A 26277-nucleotide genomic window follows, 5' to 3' on the forward strand; every position below is an offset into this window, starting at 1 on the left:
ATATATATACTCAATCGAGCAAACACTTCAACACATTTTCTCAATCGCATATACATTTCATAAATACATATATGAATATAGTATATGTTATGTACAATTTACATAATTATATATATTGTGAAAAATATGCGCGAATTTGTTTGTTTAAAACGATGACGTCACTACACAACTCTCTCAAATATTGAGTTACGATCCTTACGCTTCACGTAAATATAAGGCGAGCGGCTCACGTAGCGATAGTTTACTTAAAGTGGGTAATAGATGGCGCTGTTGACAGTGCTTGTAATTTAATTAAATAATTTGATTTGTTTCGTTTTGTAAGTTTCAATTTAGTGTAAATAATGTACGCATTGTTATGAATTTAATGTTTTGTTAATAGAATTTCTTGGTATTGGTAATTTAATGTAGTAATTTATACGTTTTTGTTGGTAAAGACATTTTATTTGTCAATAGACTCACTAATTTAGTGATCGAGAAATTCTGATTGTAATTAGTGTTTCTATGGTTTTGTGAAGAGTGGCCAAAGTATTAACATGTAAGTACAAGTAAGATAATTTTAATATCTTTTTGTAATTTTATTCTATCGCTAAGTGAGCCACAAGCCTGCAAAGTTAGGCCAGGAGTTCAGCGTATAACTAGTATATCCAGACGATAAGAACATGTTATAAAAATAGTACTCTATTATTGCTATGAAAACAAACTGTTACAGGAAAATAGACTTTTTGTAACTTATGTATTATTTTGACACTTTTGACTATCTCCTGGACTAACCGCCTCTTTCCTAACACGATTTTGTACCCAACACTGTTTCTCTAACTTACCTTATAATGTGAGCATTCATTTGGCTATATATCTGTATATAAAGTGTATTTTGAACTTAAATAACGCATGTATAAGGCTGTTTTTACTTTGCAGTTTCTTGGTACATTTTATTTTAATATGTATGGAGATGATAAGACCTACAATTTGCTTTCAATAACTTCGCCTAACCTCACAAACCGCGTAACAACAGCACTTACAGCAACATGCGTTATTTACAGCCCATTACACATGCGCAGATATTTTACTCACATATTTCTTTACTCATTGAAAAATAGACTTTATACAACTATTATAAGATCGAAATTTGTTTAAAGTTGGCGTCTTGAGCTACATTAACTCCACACATTTTATAGCTACGATATAATGAATATATAAGAACTATTTGTCACGGTATGTTATGGCTTGTTCAGGCGTTGAGACTGACGATTATATAACTGTCCTTGTCTAACAACAACGATCTATCGTCCTAGAAAGAGATAACAAGTGAGCTAGACTCCTACTTAAAGTTCTGAATGAACTTGTTAAGTTGTCTACGTAAAGTAGTACATAGTCTAGTATTTAATAATAGCTAAAGACAGCTAGTATTTATAATATTCTAGAATAACTAGATTCTTAAAGATAGAATCAGCTAAGTCAGGTAAAACGTAGTTAAGTTACAATTTTAATATTCTTTTGAACTAAGTAGTGCCATATAGTACGATGTAAATACCATTTTTTATTATAGTATATTTTAATATAACATATAAATATGTGGGCAAAGAGTAAAGTATTAGTCACATTGGACTGGAATGTTTTTATACAAGTAGGATCTTATTAGACCAAAATCTAGGCTTTATTCAAAAACTAGGCGATAGGGCAAAGGTTAAAATTATTTAACATTGAAAAGGTTTTCTATATAAAAAATAACATAAATATGGGGAATACCTTTGCCCAGCAGTGGGGTAAAAAGAAGAAGTGTAGTTTTCTCGTACATTTCACAAAACAGTCATGTCGTCAGAACCCGCCATAATATACAGCGTACATCATATCCGTGGATCTAAAGGACGCAAAGAGATCAAAATGTTGCGCGTGCGCATCGAGCGATGCCCGGTCAAAGTTAACATGATTTTCTACTATTAAGAGATATAATTAATATAATTATTTCGCTATTATTTGTAAATATTGATATTTTTAGCATTGACCGTTTGACCATTGAGCAATGTTAATCATTGCTCGCGACATTTCAAAATACAAAAGCAGTTTTTTTCCTTCAAACATTGTCAAGATATTAAAAATATTTTATTTAAATATTGTTTTTTTCTTTTTACCTTATACATCGCATCTAGTGTGAACAATATAATGTCTTATAAACTAAATGATTTACTAGTAATCTGCAACTATTGAGTTACAGTTCCATCGAATTCTTAACTACATCAAATCCAATAGCGATTATACGAATTCAAATTCCAAAATGGCGTCAAATTCAACATGTTTCGTCAATTTAAATATTTTTACCGTTTAATATATGCGGACACTCCATCGCAAAGTAATCGTTTTACTCAAATATTGACGCGATTTTGAAACACTCAATTATTCAGATGCAATGATTGTTACTTAATCTAAAAACTTAACATCGAATACGTTTCACCTGCGTTCAGGTTAGAATCGTAATGAAGGTGCAATGTTTGTAGCCACTTGTCACTTTAGCCTGTAGGGGTGAGTGGCTAGGGGGTCTTTAGCCACTGGGTGTCGGTGGCTAGAGGGGGCGGGGGCGCGGGCAGCGCGAGCAGCGAGCATCACCGCGAGGGACAGCTGCTGGCCGCGGACTTGCCGCTCAGGCACGAGAACCCGCTCGTGCCCGACTGCAGGCTCGACATCGAGCCCCTGGAATAACTGGACCGGTTAACACCACGACAACTACTATGTAACCAAAATTAACGGTTTTCTAATATTAAATGAAAGATATTCTTAATCTGCAGTATGGTTGATATGCATACTTCAGTAATGCTGACTTCCCAAGGTAAGAAGAAACTGTTTTCAAAGTGAATATTGCCGACACGTCTTAATGCCTCAACAGCGATTAAAAGCACTTTGCGGCCTATTAATAACACCAACGCTGTGGTCACACATAGAAACATTTGCTTTATCTTTTTATTTTAAAACGGTACAACTTTAAAGCCACACTTGTTTGTGGTCGTAAATCGTGAGTATCCTAAAAGCCGATGCATACCTTGAAAAGTCAGCTAAACAAATTTCAGTGTAGAATATAAACCTGATATGTCGTGGTCACTGTGTGTGTTGGGTGGTGGTGGGAGTGGTGGTGGTGTGTGGTACGCACTTGTAGTGGTGGCTGGCGAGGGTCTCGTGGAAGTACATGAGCTGCGCGGCGCGGTGCGCGGAGTCCAGCAGCTCGCAGCGCCACTGCAGGATGTAGCTGCCGCACTCCAGCATCACGTGCGAGCCCTGGACACACAACACTATATACAACTAACTGCTTAGCTGTTACCGCCTGCTACATGGATCCCACGGGAACATAAAATCGGGATAATAACTGTCCTGTGTTCAGTCAACTACCTGTATACCAAGTTTCGTCTAAATCCGCCTGAAAGAGTACCCAATATCCATACATACAAACTTCGCGTTTTATAAGATTGTTTATTCTTACATTTCTGCCATACGTATAATAAACTAGGTAGCCACGACAAGAGATATGGTATTGATATAGATCACGCAACTCAAATGTGTGTTATGCGGTCTCGACCGCGACATCTTGGGTCTTGGATAGACATCGAGGATTATGAGCGTACAGCAGAAAAATATTCTAGTCGTTTAAGTTTTAACAATATCAAATAAATCTTCATTACTGAAATAAAAAAAGTTAAACACTTAATTACTGATTTCAAACTGCCTTTAATGCCTTCAAATTTTTCTATCTATATCTTTGAAATGTTACTTATGTAAGTTTTGTATACAAAAACTATTAAAAAAATCGACTAATATGAATGTTTCGTTCATTACTTGACCATAGAACTTCATTATCTTATAATATCCCTTTCACCACTATACCTGTATGCTCTCCCCGTCGTGGCAGACGAGTGTGGGCTCGACCCTGTGGTAGTGTTCCCCCTCGCGCCAGCCCTTCTGCTCCAGCACGGACTTGGCCTCGTCCGCGCCACCTACGCACAGGGCTGCAATGTAATGCGCGAGTTATGCCATAATGAGCTAACAAAACAAAAAGGGTGGGAGAAGGGCAAAATAATAGGAGGGATAACAATGAAGTACAAATTAATGGAGAAAAATATACGTAAATTGGGAAAGTAAAAAAAACGGGTGTGATTAAAAAGGCGCACAAATGATGAACAATAATCAATGAATAAGTTGCAGCAGTTGTTTATAAAATACGGTATTCAGCTGAAACCGGTAATGCATGATGTGTTTATGTGTGCGTGTTTGAACCGCCATATTGTATTTACTGATTTAATTCTTCATCGTAAGTGATGAATAAAATTGCATTAATTGCCAGATCACCAGACATGTAACAGATAACGTCCACCATATATTTTGTATAGAGTGTTACTATGTCTGTATGTTTGTATGTATGTGTATTTACCGGTAGTGTCCGGCGGCGGGTGGTCGAGCTGGTGCTCAGTGCGGTACACGGTGAAGGCGATGTCGTGTCGCAACACGTCGAAATCCCACGTCAGGACGCTCTGCGGGTCCCGGTTTGGGACTATCACCTCGTGCACCTGGTGATTATGAGACTTATTTAGATAGGAATAAGGTTGAATTTTATGTTACAGTTTAGTAAGTACCATAACGATGTATATTTTTGCCCTACTGCAATGCTACTGCTCCCTCGTTTTATGTCGCCTGACAAATACCTTGCATGCGAAACATTTTCAACTTAAGCAAATTCAAAAGACCCAATACCTCTAATTATATAAGTAGGTACATAACTACATACCTGTCCTTTCCCCAAGCTGACGGATCTGTAGATGCTGTCCTCGCTGAGAGGGTCCCCCTCGCGTTCAGTGAAGGCTCCACTCACGTACAGACTCTTGGGGACCAACCCCCCCTCGTGCACGAAGCTCTAAGGACATAAGGCCACATTATACTACGCGAGACAAAGTGTAAGGAACATACAATGAAATGATATTAGCCTATACATGATTGTGAAGTGGATACATAGATTTTTCTTCTACTTTTTGTGTTTAAAGTTTGATATAGTATGCTGTTTGCTGGCTAGCGTGTACCCGTATTAACATTGTTGTTTTGGTGAGTTGGTGGGAATTGCAGGGATTGGGTTGACCATTTTGAAAAGTAATCTATACCATGTTGTAATTGTAAGACTGTACAGATAGCCGAGTCAGAACGCCAAACCGACTGAGCTCGATTTGCTGCCGGTGCAGTCCTCGCTTAGAACAATTATTTTTGATTCCATTTAAAGCGGAGTTTTACGAATTCATTATAGCACGTACTTTTGCATAATTTTCTATGTGTATAAGCAGATATTAAATGAGACACACTGGTAAAAAAATGAGGTAATTTGTAAGTACATAAATTAACTTTAAACCATCTCGAGATTAGTGGAGCCATCTCTGTACACAACTTTTCAATATTCTGGCATCATTTCTAACGGCCTAAGCTGTCAATTCAATCTTAGCAAACCCAGAACAACTTCACCAATAATACTCTAATTGACGAATACATAAAGAAGTGATATATCAGACATCGTCCGTAGCGATGAGAGTGGTACATGTAGTGTGCTGACAGACAGTATCTCGTAGCACATGTGAGTGCGCGACTAGCACGAGGGCAATACACTGAACAGATAGGCCGGCCTCCGCATCCGTGGGTGGGGGGAAATTGTGGCCGAAGATTAAGCCTAGAGTCGAAATAGGTCATAGGTGACCGATTTTATATTTTATTTACTAGGCTTGTAAAAAGGCGTGAGAAATATAGCAAAGGATAACTCATTTAATAATGTAGCGATAACTAGCTGTTTTACACTGAATGTAGAAGTGTATTTTGTAAAATAAAACAGAGATTTAGTTAAACGCTGGAACGATTCAATTAGATGGAACTTTTAAACTATAGGATAATTATTAGGAGTTTGTTGACTTTTGGAAGATCTAAAGATATATATCTTGAAAGTGCAGATATAAAATGTGAATTGTGGTTTAATAGATTTTTATCCAGGGATACGAGAGGCCAGCCGCAGTACTTATCGCGTACAGAGTCGTAATACTGTTGCGGCACGTTTAACGTCGCATCTATTATGTCCGACTGCAGCAAAGTGAAATCAAAAACATTGTTAAAATATACACATAGAATGCGATGTCCATCCAACATTTTTAACCAACTAGACAAGAGTCTAAATAAAGGTTAGTTACAAAAAAAAACATGATTCAATTAACCCTCATCCCTTATACATAGTATAGTCAACTTAGCTTTGCTCTGTGTGATCTCAAGTCCAAACTCAGGAAGAGACAAGGATACCGAAGCAACTTCTTGTAATCATTAGCACACATCGGTTTACAAATTCTTTCCAATGCCTCGTACCATACTGTCTTATTTGGACCCTTGAGGCTTGTGCTATTTTTCTTTAAATATGTTTAAGTCAAGAGTCCTTACCTTGCAGGGTCCTCCAAGGAAGTCCGGGATGAGATCCTTGGGGATATAGTCGAGGAGCCCGCCGGGCTGCAGGTAGTCCTTACCGCCGTAGAATAGGAACTTGCTGCGCGTGTTTTCGTCTGTAATAGAAATGGAAAACTTATGTAAATACACAATGTAACTTTATGATATAATTTTCTGTTTTCTCTATATAAAAAAACATGAATGATTGGCAACACCAAGGATAACAAACATCAGCATCATCATCTCAGCTTATAGCTGTCCACTGCTGGACATAGGCCTCTCCATACGTTCTCTAGCGCGACCAGTTCATTGCCACCATTTGATTTTTAATTATGTTGTGAGTACTACTCCTATTTAATAGAACTAGAGTCTTAAGCAGTACATTCTATAACTCCGACTAGAAACTTGCATACTCTTGCTAATCTAACAAGATGAGCCTGTCAAGATCTCTTACATGGCTAACTGCGACAATTCTCCTCAAAACTTCTATAAACAGCTGAAGCTGAGCTGGACTCACCAATAAAAGTGCTAACAATGGTCCACAATATCGGGAAAACCCTGGGCGCGCGCACGATGAGCACGCGGCCCATGGTCTCGGGGTAGTTGGCCTCCACGAGCTGGATGACGCGCAGCAGCGCGCGCACGCCGGGCCGCCACAGGTGGCGCATGTTGAGCCCGTCCAGGTCCACCAGCAGCGACCACGCCTGCACTGCGCGGGACGACGCGCCCGACGCCTCCTCCAGGAGCTTCAGACCTTCCTCGCACACGTGAAGTGTCTGGTCACATAAACAAAGTAGATCAGTTATCTATCCCTATTTTTGCCACAGTTTTTTACTTTGCAAGGTAGTCCTTGCTGGAAATTTTGAAGTAAGCCAGTTAATTTTGATTTTTAAATTTTTAGTTATTGAAATGTTGTTTCCTTACCAACTTCAAGAGGCCATCTTCACCGATGGACTTGAGTAGTCCCTTCACGTCCATCTGACCCAATCGCAGAATGTACAGCGGACGTCCGTCTGGCAAAATAACAATTTAAATTGTTTTTCTTTTTTAATGATTAGAGCTTTAAACAAGCAAAAAGAAAAAGTTTTACTATCGTACTTTAGTCAGCAACGCTTTTTAGTTCTCCATGGGGAAAATCTCATAACCTCTCGGAGAGGTAAAAGGACTTCAGTTTCCTCAGCTTACCCTTGTCATGGTGATGCCATCCACCAGGGAAGTACTGCTTGACGACATCGGGAGTCTCGTACTCGGAGAGCAGACGGTCCACCTGGTGCTTCTTGCGCCACAGCAGCGACTGCGACAGCATCTCTCGAGCCTTCTCCACGTTGAAGTCGCGAGCGCGCAGGAAGCGGAGCAGGGTCGTGTCGCTTGGTACCTGAAGAGATGTGCAAAATTTAGTTATAGGTAAAGTATACTTGGAACTTTTGGGGTGCTGAATGATTACTGTTTACTTGTTACACGGCATTTAAAAAGTTGGTAGGAATTGTACTATAACAGTATTTGTCTTGAAATTAGAGACAAATACGTCCATTAATAATTCTTAATTTCCAATTATTCCTTTCCCTTTTGTTTGGTTTAGTGGAAATATTTTTTAAATAGTCATCTTTAAATCGCCTCCAGAATCTGACTACCCATATATAAAATGCAAATTAAAATCTGAAGTTACCGTTTAAAACCTGTTCAATGGTATAGAGTAGGTTTCATAGGGTATCTGAGGGTATTTACGTCTGATCGAATCATACGTCTCAGATATTGCTTAACAAGGTTTTTTTGGGAATTTCGTTCAATAATTTAGTAACCATGCGTAAGTGTACATTGGCACAGTATCAAGAGCTCTGTTCACCCGGTGCTTGGCAAGAGTTCACAATTTATTGCCAACGTGTGGAATGCGCGATATTTGCTGTCCTTTCACAGAGACCATAAAGTGAAAAGTATTTTAATTTGTTGCTGCAAAGCCTACAAAGCTGGAATGTAATTAAATTTTTTTGATCTTGTTTTTCCTAGACTGGCGAAATAAAAATTCCAATTGTTACAATAACATTCGCTTTACTTGTTAATTGTTTTAGGATTTTTCCTTTTCATCTTTCTTTAAAAAACATAAATTACATTTTTAAATACAAAAACATCAAACCACAACAAATAAAAAATACTCAGTCAAACTTGATGAATTTTGAATGGGACTGTTTCATGTTAAATGATAAAACAAGCAACAAAATCGGTTCATCCAGTCCGAAGTTAAGAAGAAACAAACATAAAAATATACAGACCCATTAAGAACCTGCACCTTTTTGAAATCGTTTAAAATACCACCAGTTGATATTACTTTTCTACATTTATTACTTTACAATACAAATTAAATAAAACGATCAACGGAAAATCGCTTCAATTATTCACGGCAATTAAATTTTCTTGCGGGGAACAGCCTTGGTCTACAGGTCGACTGTTTGCATTGCATCAATTGGATCGCCATTATCGGAGTATTGACTAATAAACGGAAATAGCCCATTAGAGGCTTCATTAACACTTGAGTAAAGGTAACAGGAAGGAATGTATCAAAACGTATACTTTTGAAGTGGCGTACGTGATACATACTAGCGGAGGTGTACTGCAAGAACCGTGGTTAGCTAAATATCGTTATAAACATAATTACCGGGAGAAGGTTAAATTTTTTAACCATCTTCGTCACTGCTCTTAATAAGATTATTATATCAAAAATATTATGAGTAAACTTGCGGTAAATTATTGCATTTTTAACTTAAAGGGGAGTATAATCAGTAGAATGCTGGTGTTTGCTTACTTTGCCCTTCTGCAAGTCGGCTATCCATTTTCTGAGCTGCAGCAAGCGAGCCTCCTGTACCGGGGTCAGCTCGCCAAGATGACGCTTGATGTACTCGCTGTCCAGCGTATATTGATCTGGAAGAGAAAGAGAGTATATTTAGTCATGAGGTCAAGACTAATTTGTGATTTTTAAGGTGGATCGCAATTTCTCTTGCATTAATTATTCAGCTCTTCCCGACGATTTTTGGCATGAAGGTTACAGAGGCAATATTTCGAAAACCTAAAGTTATAAAACTCGTACAATATCACCAAATATAGTTTTATTATTCTAGTGCCTATCGAAAGACATCTGAGAAGCAAATAAATATTCCAATAATATTTTATGAAGTTTTCGCGTCGCCGAAAATATTGACTTAAGATTATTTCGAGGCTTCCAGTAAAAGCAATTATCTGGCAAAGTATATCTTTATTATTTGTTCAAATTTTCGGAAAACCGGATATTAAATACAACAAGTTCCGCGGATTTTTCCAAACAGAAATGTGGTTGTTTTCATTCGGGGTGGCGGCCACCCCGCGGCATTGGGAACAACTGAATAATCCGATATTCTAGTTTAAGTGGCGTGTTCGATAAGCCTTGGTTTGCATACGGTTACCTACTTTCAAGCGTCCAAATATACGAGGATATTATTTTTTCAATATTCTTTACTTCAACAGTACCAGATGAAAATAAACATAAAACAACAGCATTAGGAAAGTAGTGTAGTTAACATCTTCGGCAAGGAAGGAAAGGGTTTTGATTAACGGTTTTCATATTGCGTTACACTAAACTAATTTATTTTAATCAAACAAAAATATTTTTGAATTCGCGCAGCATAGAGATAAACTGACATTTGTTAGACATCGGATTCACATCAGCCCGGTACACAAGGACTCGAGTAAGCTTCTTAAACCGAGTCTGGGACTACGACCAACAAATACTTACTCTATGTATATTATATCTCTTTTGCAAGAACAAGTGACTTTAAAATGTACAGTACTATTATATCAATAGAAAAAGAATAATGTCTTCAGGCACTCACACAAATGGTTTTTGAACAAAACCCTGTAATAAAGTATGATTGATGACTTGGCCACTATGGAAGATAAGATCGATTCTAGCTTTCCCAGAATTTTTTCTGACGTAGTCATTTGCATTATTCCAAAAATACTTTTGTTTGCATAGCCGTGAGTGTTCACATATTGCAGCTTTTAAAGAAACGGGTTACAAGAAACATATTTTTTGCTCAATACTAGGTTAGGTATTTTCCATTTCCTTGCAATAGATTTTCTCATGAAATAAAATCTTGAATAACAACGCTAGTCGCTATCCCAAGGGGCAATTTTTCCTGCAACGAGCAACTATTACGGCTGCAGTAACAAGGTCAAATTGCATTGCAGAATGCGTGGGTCAAGGTTTCCCGGGCCTCGGGCGAAGTAAACGGGTTAAACTTAACTGGAAAAGCGCTCAGTATTTGTACTGAGTCGATTAGACCAAAGTTTTTAGCTCTGTTTAATTCTGGGTTAGGGTTAATTAATTTTGCATTGCGATTATACTGGAATACGCAATGAGGTTTGAATTGCAAATGTCAAGGGCGGGCTGTGGACAAGTGGGCACGTTTTAGCGCATGTTGTACATACCAGCTGTGTTGTGTAGATGCTTTTATATGTAAATACATGGGTAATAGACAGTGATTTGGTCATACTACAACATTAATTCACCATAAACCTTCAAATGTATAATCCTTAGGGACATATTATCCTAAATAGTTTTTCCGGCGATTTAATGCCCCTAAAGGATTTAAAGGTGTCACCATTCACTTCCAGCCGAGCCGCTTTATTCCCATGAGGAACGCAACGTCGTTGAGTTTTCCTTTTTTGAGCTTCGGTGAGAGGTCTTGCTTTTCAATAATTTACTATACCAATACCACCACCGGTAACATTAAAATAGCAATTTAGGTTAGAATTAGCAAGTAGAAATTCGCAACATAATACAGCCTGCACTTCAGACTAAGGCCAGCGCTATTATGTTCTAAAACTGGACGGTTGCCATAAAAAGTGAGATAGATACACTACTGCGTGTAGCGGCCTCTTGCTTCCACACATGCTGATTTAAGAGATCATAGATAGCACAATGTTATATTCTTCCCTGTTTCAATTCCCTCCGGGGTATTTCAAGTTCACCTTCCCGATTACCATCGGATATAAATTAGATAGCGTCAGCTGGATAGCATTGGGCTACGTCACCGTTATTACGTCACAGCTCCCCCTCCGAGGGAAGTGAATAACGACGAATAATGCCCGCCTCTGGTGTCTCAAGTTCACGTTTGAGCAGTTTTACGTTTCAGCTCGTTTTACTTCGAGAAAACTTTATTTTTGACTGCGATAGCTTTATAAATATCTGGATGACCACTTCAGAAAAGCAAAAAAAATAGGTTGCAAAGAAAATAGCAAGAAGGAAGTAAAAATTGAATGTCTCTTGGCACTTAAATAAGAAAAAGGGTTGTCAATCGTAAGTAAATTAATTATAGTTCATTGTCTATCACAACGAACACTCTTTACACAAACGTTCAATCACTTAACCGCTAATCAGATCCTTCGCATTGTGTACCAGACAAATATACGCAGTCCGGCTAAATAACCAACAATCTTCACTTATCAGGATAATCCGATTATTTCGGGCCTCCGCTACAAGGCTGTAGTCCCGGGAGATGATACGTACCAAATTAAAGAGACAAATGGTAGTTACGTAATTGTTACTTGAGTCTTAATGTAAGGATAAGATAAATTGGTTTCGATATGGAAGTGATTTAGACCATTGTTTATTTAAAAGCATCAAACAACCATTTGTTATTACTACTGCTCTCAAATCGCTATCGTTAACAAAATTTACATTAGGATTTCTTTCGATCTTTGCGTTTTATGAGTAGTCTTATCTATACTAATATATAAAGCTGAAGAGTTTGTTTGTTTGAACGCGCTAATCTCAGGAACTACTGGTCCAAATTGAAAAAAAATTTTTGTGTTAAATAGACCATTCATCGAGGAAGGCTTTAGGCTATAAACCATCACGCTGCGACTAATAGAAGCGAAGATACAATGGAAAATGTGAAAAAATCAGGGCAGGTATAAATCATAACTTATATCTTCTACCCACGGGGACGAAGTCGCGGGCAACAGCTAGTATATTATATTGTTTGGTACCCCATAACTCTAATATCCCTTTTATAGACAAGTTCCTGGCTTGGATAAATAGCTCTAGGGCACCATAATGACATTTGAAGGAATCTTTAATACAAGATATCTAATCTACCAAAAAACAAACCAGTTTCCACATCAGTAGCCGCTCAACTGTCCATCCAGAAATGAGGTCCAGATAACGTAACGTGCAAACGAACATTAATCCTGGTGGACGCATCAATATATTAGCGAGTCAAGTTTCTATCCCCGATGCGACATGACCGCCCACAATGATCGGCTGAGTAATGCCAGGCCAGCATATTGCGGTCACTAACTGATATTGAATTTGCGAAAATAGGTCCAGAACAGACAGTGTAGGAGAAAATTGTACCATGCCGATGTATTAGGTTTAAATGAGGGTACTAAACTGAAAATTTTAGGTCTAAGTTATACTTTTTAGCAGAGAAACCAAAATGACGATAACATTAAAGCCTCATTTAGTTCAGCTCCTTAAGGATAAGTATAAAGTTTAAAAAAATAGTCTGCCTCAAACATCACGCCGTCATTTCAAAAGTGAGCCAGGAATAGATCAAAATGGGAACCATTATTATAAGCTACGCGTCACCACATGTAAGGCTCACACATTTGGGTCAGATCCCTTACCTTCAGAACCTTTAGGGTACGACCCCTGACCCCGCAGGTATAACACTACTAATTAAGCACCCCATTTGGGTCCAAAACTAATCCAGAGATCCTGCAGCAAGGCAAACCGTGTTTTCATTTTAATTACTTAAATGATTTACCACGGTCGTTATTCAAATACATGTGTACTAAGGTCCAGATTAGAATATGTCAGGCATCTGTGTATCATTTAAAGGCTGTTTACTCTTTTGTTCAATTAATCTCTTGAATTATTTTATCAACTTCGACTTTATTCTAGACCTTTTATTCAATCAGACCGAACTCCTATCGATATTTATAGTAACTTCATAAGCTTCTTTGAGCCATTATTTTGATTCCTTTCCCCACACTACGATTGCATTTCAACGACGGATACACATTACGGATAATTTCCCACCTCCCTAATAACCAATATGGGGTCACCCCAAACAGCCAAATAACAGTATACTAACAAGATAGAGCTTGTTTGGTTCCCGTGGCTCTCCCCACTTCCTACCACGGGGTCACTGGCGGAAACAATTACCAATTGACAACTATATTTGGGGCCCACTGTGCCGAATCGATGGAAATTGCGGGCCTCGGGAAATGGACACTGATTGGTGTAAATTGAAAGGTATTAATATCTGTGTAGGCTTGACTTCTTAACTAAAAAAAGTGGGCATGTTGTTGAAAAAATTTCAAGTCTTCAGAGGTTTTTTAATTTGTCTTTTATCACATTTTTATCTTCTAACATATTCCGTACCATTGCTGGACAAAGGCGTCTATAGAATTCATCTATAACTCTCTATACCGAGCTACCTTAGTAACACAAACTCCCTTAACGAACATGCCCATCTATACAAAACACACAAAAGGTAACAATAGTACATATAAAACATAAAAATAAATCCAACCGAAAACCTTTTATACCGGACAGCAAGAAATAACAACACTCAGCCTCAACACTCAACACAGAATATCAATCACAAAAGGAAGTTTTATTAAAGCATCTTTCCTGAATTTCAGACATGAATAAGAACCGCCACATTTTCATTCAAGATCTTCAGGAATACTCGCAGAAGTTTATTAATAACAGGAAGATATTTTCAGGATTCCCACGTGTTTCAGTAACCAATGATTTGCTTAAACGTACAGTAAATTCTCATTTTTGGAGGTCATTCAATTTCTAAATAAGTTAGGGAGGCTTTTAGCGAAAGTTTGTATCTTTGTTTTAATACAAAATGATTTATTTGTTGCGTACGTGCCGCTGCTAGTGTAGATACATACTTTTAACTTGATTTGGGAATAAAATTGATGGATCTGTAGTACAGATAGCCGAATAAGATTGATCTGATCATACATAAGCCCAATGATTACCGTCTTCAAAGCGGTCTGAAGACTGCTTAAATATAACTAAGTTTTAAAGTTGCATATTTCTGGATGTCAACAGACGGCACGTGTATGTATTTCGTGACATATTCAACTTCGGTATAGAGGAAACAGTTTTGTGAGTACTTTTCCCGGCAAGCTTCCATTTCCCGGACAGTTTGGAGGACTTTGCGCACTTGCGCTGTTCCAGGCATATTTGTTTTAACCCTCTCGCATAACTTTCTCAACAGAAACAATTATTGGTTTTATATAAGAGCATCCGATTCCAGTTTACTTTTGATTTTGAAAGTTCTCTAATTAAATTGCATAAATGTAAGGATGCATTCTAACATCTACAATTTTTGGACGGTACCTATTTGATGTATTAGAACATTATCAACATTTAGCTGGTATGGGATAAAATTACCAGTTATTTACCTTCTGTCGAGTAATAAATTGTAGGAATGATTTTATAACTTTGAATTTTTGTGCAACCGCAAATTCATACCAATAGAATGTTAATAACCATCACAAGTAAGAGGCACCGAAATGTGAAGGTGCTGTAAGTCTCGTCACATTTGACATTTAGAGCGTATCAGCAAAGGGTCTCGCCTTCATCAAGCCAGACCTTTCAAAATTTAGCTTTTTCCGTGTTTTACAAATGCGAGCAAAGAGAAAAATGAAAAGCGTTTGTTTCGGTAAAATTCAGGCACTAAAACTTGCACTCATAATTTATACAGCGTTTAATCTGTAGATGCTTCAATGTCGAAGATTTTAATAAATTATAATTTAGTTTCGAAATAATTGGATTACGAATCGTATATTAATCAGGTAATAGTAGTGATATTTTCACGTTATGACTCAGTTACGTGTTCTAGATTCTAGTTCTAAACGATATGACATTGTCCGTCCCTTTCGTATCGATCGCTCAATCGTTCGCCATTAATCTTGCATAATCACGCAATCAATACCACTTTACTGCTGAATAAATTAACTACAATCTATCCTTGTGTTATTAAATTCAAAGTTTTTACATCTAGCGTTTTGCACGAGATGGCTTAAACGATTGTTTATTATCAACTAGTTGTACCCGCGATGGTGTTCGCGTATATGAGAGTTATCTATGTGAAAAACGCTTTTGAATTCTAAGATTATATATTATTCGTACAACTCACTTACTTACCTAAAAGCACAGACATCAAGGAAGGTTTTCAATTAAAAAAATTCAAATATGCTTTGCGATTTCAACCGTGTAATGAAATCTGTGTGCCTAATTGCATGTATCCGTTCAACCGTTTGGCATTATTGAATAATAAACCGATCCCTTTATCTGTTTGAGCTCCCGTACTTATTATACTATACAAAGTATAATGATGCTACATACTACAGTATAAAACAAGCCCTAAAATAATAATCAGAATGGTATTGGACGTTAAACGAAAAAAAAACATTTGTCTAACAATCTACTCTCTATGCGAAAGTTTTGGTTTGCCATGCCTTGCAGGTGTATTTGGTTTCCAAAATATTTATTAATAGAACGTAATCAATCTCGCCCACGTCACAGACAGTGCCCTACACCTATATTCCTCGGTAATCTTAACTTAGCTTCGGAGAGCGATTGCGTACATCGCTCGCATTTCAGCGTGGTCACCCATCTGACATTACAGCGAAGTACGTGGCGTGGGCGCCTTGCAAACACCCACGCTTTGCGGACAATGCTTAAAATACTTTAAACTATTCAACTATTTATATCCTGGTGAGGCAAACAATGATCTGAATTAATGGTCCGTTTGAATTTTCTTTTTCATTACGTTTTATTTTTCAGTCTTTATTAACTTTTTGCTTAAATGTCGGCATTAACCCCGTAATGAACAGCTATTACAAAGGCTGTCGTAACAAAAGGGACGAATTCAAATAATCTTGGGAATTAAGCGTTGAAAGGGAATTACGTAGTTCTTAGAAATTAACATTAGTATTAGTAGACTTGAGAATGAACTAGATATCTGCACGGATAAAATGAGCTAATATGGAAAATAAGAAGCCTTACTGCTTTCGGAGAGCTTCTTAATACTCTATTATTAAATTTCTACTTTCAAAATGAACAAAGATTAGGTATTTGTCTATGGTTTTGCCGGTACATAAACCACGTTTTAAATCATCAGACAACCTAAGACACTATACCTAAGATTACTAAGACTTTCCTACCTTCTAGTCATACACATATCCAGTAAATGTCCATGCTTGCCGTCACGACTCCTTAAGTACGCCTCAGGTGTTTATCGTTCGTGATATCGGATCATAACGTGTAAACTTGTGACGTCTATCGCTACGCCTACTTAGCTAGGGAATTAGTGTTATGTGTCTAAAAATACCTGAAAGTACCGTTCCAGTAACCTTTAGATAGGCTTCTACAAATATTTCGCATATCTGCTGCGAAATATACTATACTATATAATATAATAAACTCAATACACGATTATTTCGCTTCTTCGAAATATTTATACGGTACGAAATCCCAATAAAAGTTTCCACATGTGCTGTGAGTGTTTGTACATATTAATCATAAATTTTCTTCAAACCTTCCTAGAACTTGTATACTTTACATACGTTTTTCGTGTGTGAAAGCCTTTATAACAATCAACAGAAATATTTCAGCGCTTAAATTCCACATAAATTTCAGCCCCCACTGAACTACACCTACTGCTGTTTTCCATGAAGTTGATCACATTGTGTTCGTATGACGTCACCGAATGTCGTAGGTGTCAGGACGAGGCATTTCCCCCAGCTGACTGCTGGGACATGCCTCGCATAATAAGCAAGTAACACACCGCCTTTATTGCATTTCTAAATCTGTGTAGCTAATTCAAATAAGAGGCAATATAGAAGACTACGCTAGCGGGGTGGGGTGGGGGCGGGTGTTCTGAAGTGCTTTTGTGTTCAAGTGTCTTAATTTCGAGTTGTTTATGCTTATATCCTATGAAACTACTAAGTCTCAATTAACGTCCGAATTTTCTCTGGAAGATGAATAGTTCAAGAACTCCGTCTATTTCTCTAAGCGTAACAATGTTGTCGATCAGTAAACTACCTTTGATTCAAGTGATGTAAAATAACCTTACCTCCTATTCCAATCTTAGAAGTAACACACGAAAAAGGAAACAAAAACCGCAAATAAAAATAATATATATTTACACTTACGTCCGCCGATTATTATTACTATTTCTTCCCAAAAAGAAAGAAACGGGTGCTGTCAATACAAGCACTATCACTGTCGCACACACTAGCACCACCAAGAGATTGTCCCACCGCGTGAGCATGTTGGTGACGGCCACGCGCGGCTCGCAGAAGCACGGCCGCACCTGCACCGCCCGGTCCGACGCCTGCGCCGACACGGCGGTCTCCGACACATCCGAGAGAGAAACGCTTGTCGCCTTAGAGTCAGAAGATGCACGTCTGTGAGTCAGCCGCCTCAGGGTCTGCGCCGGACCGGTTTCGTCCACGCTGTCCCTACTCGGACGTGCAAGCTCTTTTCCTTTTACAGATCTATTGTGTTCTGAGGATTTTTCCGATGCGTTGGCCTCTGATGTTTTGGTTGTAGATCTCGAACTGCCGGAGAGTCGAGATCTGCTTAAGAGCTGCCTCAAACTTGAACGCATACTCTTTGAGGATTCTGTGTAAGAGATAAGAGGTTTAGGAAGGGATTTGGAAAGGATGGGAAATGTGAATAGGTGAGGTCTCTGCTACAATATTGATTTTCATACGGTATTCATGCCGATTTCTAAAATGTCTTACACTCACTAGATGTTTGAAATTTACCAAATACGTGTTTAGAAAAATGTTTGAATCGAGTAATCAACTCTATGCTATATCTGCTTATATAAGCTCTTAGCTCGTCTAATTCAAACCTACAAGGGACAGTTAGAGTAGTGCAAGAAAGTCGTAATGAGTACGTGCCTGGGCTGGCGCGCCGGAGTTTACTAAAGTGCTTGAAACTTGGGCCTTTGTGAATAATCGTTGTTGATGAATCTGGAGAAGAAAGGGTCATGTGAGGAAGGGGCAGGAACATCTGGTTTATTCAGTTTGAGTTAAGTTTAAGAACAGCATTTGGTTGTTTCCAGCTGTAAGTCTAAGCTACAGGAGTACTACTAGCAAAGAACTAGTTCGAAGACGGCTATTCTACATTCTACATCCTTTCTTGCACTGGTGTAATTTAATATTTCTACAAGGCATCTATTTCAAAATTACATCAAACTATGAGGTAATAGATAAAATTCTAGATAATTCAATAATTATATTTACATGCCTGGGCTGGGAAGCCGGACTTTGCTAGCGAAGTTCTTGAGACTTGCGCCTTTTTGAAGAATTTTTGATGTATGTGATGTTCCTGAAGTAGAAAGGGAAAAGTGAGGAAGGGATTAGGAAAGGAAAAGGTGGGCATCAAAAGTGGTCAGCCTCAAGGTCAAACTGCTTTCTCGATTCAATTCGTTGCTTTATTTAATACCATCGTAAACTGTCGCCAAGTATATTACCTAAACAAAACCAATTCAATCCACTGCGATCTAAAATTCCAAGTAGTCATAACATATTCAATAGTTCACAGGCCAGTACCAGGGGGCGACAACCGAAATTTATGAGCGCTGCGACTAATCCCGTATTTTGTGCTAGATTTTACGATTAAAACCATAATAAATAATTTTGTAGCGAATACAAACAACATTTCAGTTCTTATGAAGTCTAGAACTTATCCAGACTACATCGACTAGTTAACTTTTCCTATCACTTCTTCAAAACACTTTATATGATGAATATTGTGCCTGGGATAGTCGACTTCGTGACCAAAATGTTTTATTACCGAAACATAAAAGTGCCGAAACCTATCCTGTCATATAATACTGGCCTTTCATGAAAATCGATGGAATAAATTAAGTCGGGAATGTTCTGCTGTTCACATGTGATCCAACGCTGGAGCTTACTTATGTATATGGATATGTTTTATACAGCGCTTCAAAAAGAAGCCATAATTCACGTGGAGTTTTAACACGAAAACTCATACGATATTCATAAAATTTTGATGTCGATACCGATATGATCAAGTTCCAGTAACTAAAACTTACACAGAATATTTACGAGGAAGTTAGTCTTTATTTTACCAGTAAGGAGTCGAGTAATAAGCAAAAATAGATGAAGATAAAATCAATATTGATAGGAAGAGACAATTTAATATTTGTTATCGATGGCCGCAGGCTGGCTTCGAGTTATTTTTTTGCTTGTCGTTTCGCAAATTGGATCAAGGAGCCGCTTCCACTCAGCTGGACTAATTGCGGGCCGTAAGGGCTTTTGTTGCCCGGCAACGTCAACAGAAATCACCCTGCTGTGAAACCTCCGCAGAGAGATTGTTGGAAATGGATTTCTGCGATTTTACTCAGTTAGGAAGCCTACGGTCCCTCTCATCTGTAGGTAAATCAGGTCAGTGTGTGAGTTATTGAACAAATTATTATCGAAAGGAGCTATATACACCGCAAAGTCAATGATTGGTAGCGTTTCATTACTAACGCAAAACGACTCATGACTTACATGTAATCCCTATCTTGAATGTCCAATAACAAAAGAACTACAGAAACAGAGGTAATACAAACCAAATTAATTGCTCGGAAATAGAAAAGAATATCTATTAAGGAAGACAAAGGAAGCGATCCTGGAAGCCGTACAGGAGTGTAAGTAATCCACGGAGCCTTACATAAACGTTAAGCGTTCGAGTTCCGTACGTTTTATAGGGGTAGCGAATAAATCCGTGTTTATAGTCGAACACTTTTCATTTAGATTGATATGTATTCCATGTATACATGTGAAGAGGCAATAGGCGTGAACGGTGTGTTTCAAATATCGAATGCTTTTATTCTTACCAACATTAAGGTGACCTTAGAGACGGTATGAGGCATGGCAGAAACGCCTGAAATTGTGATCGTAGGTCCAGTGACTGATAGAATAATATGAGATGAGATCTTCATTCAACAACCTAAACTTTGGGATTTTAGTCATCACTCATCACTAATATCAGGTACCTACATAAAAAAGCACCGCGCCTTTTTAATGTTTCTTTTACGGTTTACCAGCGATAGAACAATTCGAGAAGACTTGTTCCATTAAATAAATTACAAACATCGCGACATCTTGCGAAGTGCTACTTCAAGTGTTGTTTTATATCATTTAGATTAAAGACACAATTTCAAATTCCTTTTTTCAAGTACAGGTTTGTTTAATTTCACCTTCAACAACATTTTCCGCTAGCCCTCTGGGATTTTGGGAGACAGTGACATTTTCAGCCGAAGTAAACAAGAATTATCTTTAGAGTTTGTTCAATGTGAATAATGAATGTTAGACAAGCGGATTAAACACACATTCATTGGATTTCGTATAACAGGGAACAGTGAACAGGGTAACAGTGTGATCTGAAGTGCGCGAAAGATAAAGGGTGTTTTAACGGTCGTTCGGCACGGATTGCCTCCGGAATCCGAGCACATAAATCACGAGAGGGTAAAACGGACCGAAATAAAGAAAAAGAGAATTTCTGATATTTTCGACCTTTGTTTAAATAAAAATGAAAAGATTTTTGTTTACTTACGACCTCAGGGGTTGATTATGTTACGACCCTGTAGTAAAAATAACGACAAAAAAAGAAAATTCAAAAATTACTCCACAGTTAACAGTTAAAAAAAATATTTATTTACACTTCAGAACAAATGAAAGTAGCACATTTCCTCAAGTCTAGACATATTTTGTACATGATATCCCACAATCAAGCCAATCAAATTTATTTGAATCGATTTGAATTGACAAGAAAAACTCCTGACACGAACCATTTAGGAAAAATGTAGAAATAAAACGAAATCGTTATTTCTCTTCAGCTCAGCGTAAGCACCAGCCCGAGGAGAATACCACGACCTCTTGAAGTAATAACGTTACGTTTGAAAGAGCGAGACCGTGCACTGACTTACGAGACAACGTAGAGTGGCATCTCACTTTCACAATTACAAGAATCTTAGTTCAAGACGTGGTGCTGGCCAACGGTAACAATAATTCTCTAAGCACAATGAAAATATTTGTGAAACTCACAAAACATTTCGTATGAACTCATAGTTGAGGATCGCAACGGAATGGGAGTCTGTTGACTGTAATAATTTATCAAATCGACTCGAAACGAGAGCATGAAATATTCATTGTTTACCCAGGCGGGTATTTGAGCCTAGTTAGCTTTGACTGTACTGTATTAAATATATAACGTATAACGCACGGTTAACGTTTATTCAGGCATCCTTGGATGAGAATTAAAATTTCTCTAGTTACGGAATATTTAATAATATCGTGTAAAACAGCAGAATTATGGTAGATATGTAATACCAGCAAGGTCATAGCATGTACAATGGTTGTAGAAGAATATTGAGACAATAGTCTCGTATTATCGCAATCAAGGTTTAAGAGCCCATGGCATAAGGCTGTAGTAGTTGTGGAGGACAGACGGCGCACTACACAGCATAAAGCTCTCTCTCTCTCTCTTTCTCTTCCCCAAGTGCCTAACTTTGAGAAGTGGTGAGAGCCCTCTGGTCAGTTGAGGACTTGTCATCTTCAGTATCAATATGTTTGAAAACAATACATGTTTGTTGCTATTCCTATTTTTCTATATGCGTATTATGTACAGCTCATCTTTATTCAAAAAGATCGATTGTTATAATAACCTTTAGCGCTGACCTATCATAACGTTTTACGAAGTGTATAATTGGTATTTTATATAAATAAAAGTCATTAGAATTTTTAAGCAAATTAAAATTCACACAGACTTTGCCATAGCGCACGTGCCGCAGTGACCGTAGTCGTTGCTTTTATTAACTACAGAGCAGCTCCTGCGGCGGGCAATTGCGTCTAAATTTGCCTTTACACTAAATCCCTATACCAAATAGCGTATTAAAAGGGATTTCGATATAGATATAACTCTAAGGTGACATGTGTACTTAATATATAAAGCTGAAGAGTATGTTTATTTGAACGCGCTAATCTCAGGAACTACTGGTTCTATTTGAAAAATTCTTTTTGTGTTGAATAGACCATTTATCAAGGAAGGCTATAGGTTATTTAACATCACGCTGAGGCTAATAGGGGCGAAGATACAATGGAAAAAAACGGGGAAAATTCTAACCACGTGGACGAAGTAGCAACAGCTAGTGTAGTCATAACCTGAGAGAGACATTAATTTGCTCTAACATCATATCTACTTCTTTCACGTTTCGGCTAAAACTATACATTAAACTTCACTAGTGTAGAGCTCTTCTAAACGAAAGAAATATCTTAGTCTAGCCTACTCCCGCAAAAATCTCACAAATTATCAAAATGGTCGTTGAGACCACTCGGCTTGTAAGTAACCCTCAGTCGCGACAGTAATAAATATTCATTATCCCTTAACCCAAGTTAACCCGCATTCATATGATACTTTGTATTTATGAGGTCGTTTTGACCTGTTAGCCTTGTAAACATACGATGGCTTGCGATAAAACATTTTTAACGAGTAAAAAGAGCCGACTTTCGTTGAGTCTGCCAAAGGACGGAAAATAAAAGTAATGAACGGTTTTTTCTGTTTAGCCGACAACTGCAAAAACTGGCTTTTGTTAAATGGGGAAGTTTTAACAGTCCAAGTTCCCTTCCAAAAATTTAATCTTTTTGGAATCTTGCATTCTTCTTAACCCTATAAATCGTCTGCTATAATTAATAAAACACCCTTAACAATTGGCGTTTATTTTTGATACATTTTACGTAGCACGTACGTTGTACGGGAGAGTTTTCCTAAAAAAAAGTTGCTGGAAGTAAAAATCATCATGCAAGTGCCACTGACCTGGTTGTGATTGTCCCTTCGGTAGCTCGGTCCCCCTGGACACGATTCTCCTCAGCTCCAAGTTCGCCGCATCGTCCTTGGGGTTCCACGGAGCCAGCTCCTTCACCCCTTCGTCGTTGACTTCCTTCATAAACGATTCTATCAGCTCTTTGCCTGCGAAAATATTTTGGAGATCAAGAAACTGCAATGAGCATCATGATTTCATGAACCGATTTCCTAAACATAAAGTTACTAAAAAAGTTAACACTCTAAAAGTGCTGTTATTGAATTTGAGAAAATTTACTATTCGATGGCACCTAAGGGGGTGAAGTTTTGTAGTCAATGACGTTCCCAAGCAACGTATAAGAAGCCATACGCCGCACCGCTTACACGGATTTAGTTGACAAAAGGTAGCTGTAATAGGATAAGTTTGAAGCTCGCGCCGCCGCCAATTTTATTGCCTATAAAGGTTCCTAAAAAGTATTTCATATTATTTGAACATTCTCTACACTACGCCTATGCGCGAAATGGGTCAGCAGCCTCACATAACTAAAATAGCTAGCATTATTGAGGCGCTTTAGGGATAATAACATTAGCTTTATAAAATGAAATGTTATACCATGTCATTCCAAGTAGAGCAAGCCAGAAACTCTGTAGATCGATGAGAGTTCAAGCAACAACCATCCTTCCACATTATTTTCACATTGCTTTTTTTGAAACATTATCGCCTCTCGTCCATCGCTATCACTTTACAATCTATCTTCAAGATCAAATTGATCTGTAAGACTTAGAGTAGAGTCGAACCCAAAGTCCCCTTTATTTTTGCCGGTAATATGCTTGAACAGCTTACCCTTAGCGATATTCGCCGCGTACTGCTTCATGGCGATCTTCTCGACGGTGCTCTCCAGTCCGAAGAAGTTCTTTACGTCGAGTGTCGCGCTCTGTTCGAAGCACGTCCATTGTGCGTTCTCGGGATGGACCTGGTGACAACAACGGGAAGAAATTAGAACTATTACAACTATTATTTGGTATCGCTCGTTGGATATTTACGGATAGTGCCATTAGCCAGATAAATGAATAATACCAGCATATATACGTCCCACAGCTGGGCACAGGCCTCTTCATGTATAGGGAAAGGCTGAGCATTTGATCACCACGCTAGCCTGCTACGGATTGGTGATTTCAAAATCGAAATCAGGTTTCCGCACGATGTTTTTTCCTTCACTTGTCAGTGGTATCTAAGAATAGTTAAGAAAGTACATATAACTTTGAAAAAGTCACATTGGTTCTTTGTCTTGGTTGGGATCAAACCCGCACCTCGTGCATAAAAATCCTTGCCTATCACCGATACCATAGTAAAACTTAATAATTTAAAAAGTCTACAGCAAAACGAAGCGAACTAAAATCCATTTACAAACTGCCAAAACTGCTATTGACATCTAGAATTTTGTTGTTCAGTTTTCAGAATTATACTGTCAAGGTCATTTAATTTTCAAACCAAGCCAGGTGTTTTGGAAATCCAATTGTCTCGCGGTATTTTATTGCTGCTGACAATGCTGACAGAACATAAGTTTTAAAGCTTTTAATCTCTGTAGGCTTAAGTAAATAACATACACACGTTGTCAAAAGCAAGTTAACAAGTAGAGACAAAAACGACATTTTGTTTTACGCATTTTTCAGAAAAAAAAAAAAATTTAACGAGAAACCAAACACAAAAGCTAGAACTCAAAAGTTTTGAGGGAAAAATATTTTCTTACCACGAATATGAAAAGGAAAAAAACACTTAGTCAGAGAGCCTTGTTTTTTCGTCGTTTTTCGCAGTCGACAGTTCGTTGGTGTTTTGGGCACAGAGACATTCTCGGCCTTCAGTTTAAGCCGGCCTCGTTTAAAGCGCGGAAACCTTACTGCACGTCAAACATTACGTAGATACAGCTTTTTAGTAACACCCAATCAATCCAGCCCCGAGTGCGTTATCTACACATTGTGACGTACGTAATAATTGATCGATGAATTCATATAAGTGGGAAGTAGAAATGGACGATATTTATAGCCACAATGGCGGTTTTTTACAAAAAAAAATCATTTGTGGGATAATTCTTTATAGGGCTATTTTTTCTGTAGCCAAAATGTCTGGCGTATTTTTTTTTATTTGATCATGCTTGCAGATAGATTATAGCTAAAAACTTTCGTCTTACAGCATAATACGAAAAAAAAGAAGATCGCCGATTAGTGACGGCAAAAAAAACCAAGCGTAAAAAAGAAAGCAATTTAAGTCACAATAACATCGATATCGTTAGAAACTATTCGCGGAGGGTGTGACAAAGACATTTAAATAACTATACGGTCACACAACAAAGCAAATTGCTTTCACCTCCCGAGGTCACACTTTGTCCAATACAAATGTGTTCTGAAGCAATAAATTAATCCTTACACAAAGCATTTCCTGCCCCTTGGGAGATTCTAGACCTCGCATGTGCTAAAGTCGGTCACGGCTTTTGAACTTTCTTCGTAAATCTTTCTGAAACTTTTACTATATTGTAGTGAGATATGACAAGCATAGCGTTACTTCAGAATTTAAGCTACAAACAAAAAATATACGTTTTGTTTTCATTTCCAACATACTTCAAAAAGGATGAGCTTCTCAATTCATCGGTTGTTTTTTACATGAAATGTTTCGAATTTCCATATTGAGCCTTGTACCTACTGAATCTCTATTAAAGGGAATTTTATTGATTTATAGGAACGAAGTTATGGAAGCTAAGGGAATTAAAGTGCCTATTACCTGGAACCACCTTCCCATTTTCGATGTGTCATTGTATTCCTCTGTCTACTTACTACTTAAGATACTGCTAACTTAAAGATTCACACAGTATGTAGGCTAATTTAATAATAAATAATCCGCAGACTTAGAAATAAAGCAAGCTCTTAGCTACTCTGCCAATCAAGTCGTTAAATTAAAC

The 26277-nt window shown here is 37.8% G+C and overlaps 2 protein-coding genes across 4 annotated transcripts in view; both read right to left on the reverse strand.

Moving 5' to 3' along the window:
• Nucleotides 1-583: 583 nt before the first annotated feature.
• Nucleotides 584-26277, reverse strand: part of LOC113501823 (protein real-time) — a 55971-nt gene continuing 30277 nt past the window's right edge. The window contains exons 4-15 of one of the 3 annotated variants that reach the window (XM_026883104.1): nucleotides 24168-24297; nucleotides 23339-23491; nucleotides 9236-9351; nucleotides 7624-7813; nucleotides 7363-7451; nucleotides 6956-7214; nucleotides 6436-6554; nucleotides 4766-4891; nucleotides 4412-4547; nucleotides 3868-3977; nucleotides 3140-3264; nucleotides 584-2685 (exon numbers count right to left, since the gene is read on the reverse strand). In XM_026883104.1, the coding sequence (XP_026738905.1) occupies nucleotides 2598-2685; nucleotides 3140-3264; nucleotides 3868-3977; nucleotides 4412-4547; nucleotides 4766-4891; nucleotides 6436-6554; nucleotides 6956-7214; nucleotides 7363-7451; nucleotides 7624-7813; nucleotides 9236-9351; nucleotides 23339-23491; nucleotides 24168-24297 (1641 nt within the window). In that variant the 3' untranslated portion in view covers nucleotides 584-2597. Of the gene's footprint in view, nucleotides 2686-3073; nucleotides 3265-3867; nucleotides 3990-4411; nucleotides 4548-4765; nucleotides 4892-6435; nucleotides 6555-6955; nucleotides 7215-7362; nucleotides 7452-7623; nucleotides 7814-9235; nucleotides 9352-23338; nucleotides 23492-24167; nucleotides 24298-26277 lie in introns of all 3 variants that reach the window. The other 2 variants (XM_026883103.1, XM_026883105.1) reach the window with 2 other exon arrangements.
• LOC113501826 lies at nucleotides 16479-18753 on the reverse strand. Its single transcript, XM_026883108.1, has 2 exons — nucleotides 18412-18753; nucleotides 16479-18127 (listed from the first exon to the last, which is right to left on the reverse strand). Exons 1-2 carry the CDS (start codon nucleotides 18521-18523, stop codon nucleotides 17652-17654), a joined length of 588 nt encoding a protein of 195 aa, XP_026738909.1. The 5' UTR covers nucleotides 18524-18753; the 3' UTR covers nucleotides 16479-17651.

Source organism: Trichoplusia ni, chromosome 16 (genome assembly GCF_003590095.1).
Source record: "Trichoplusia ni isolate ovarian cell line Hi5 chromosome 16, tn1, whole genome shotgun sequence".
In the NCBI taxonomy this organism is placed as follows: domain Eukaryota; kingdom Metazoa; phylum Arthropoda; class Insecta; order Lepidoptera; family Noctuidae; genus Trichoplusia; species Trichoplusia ni.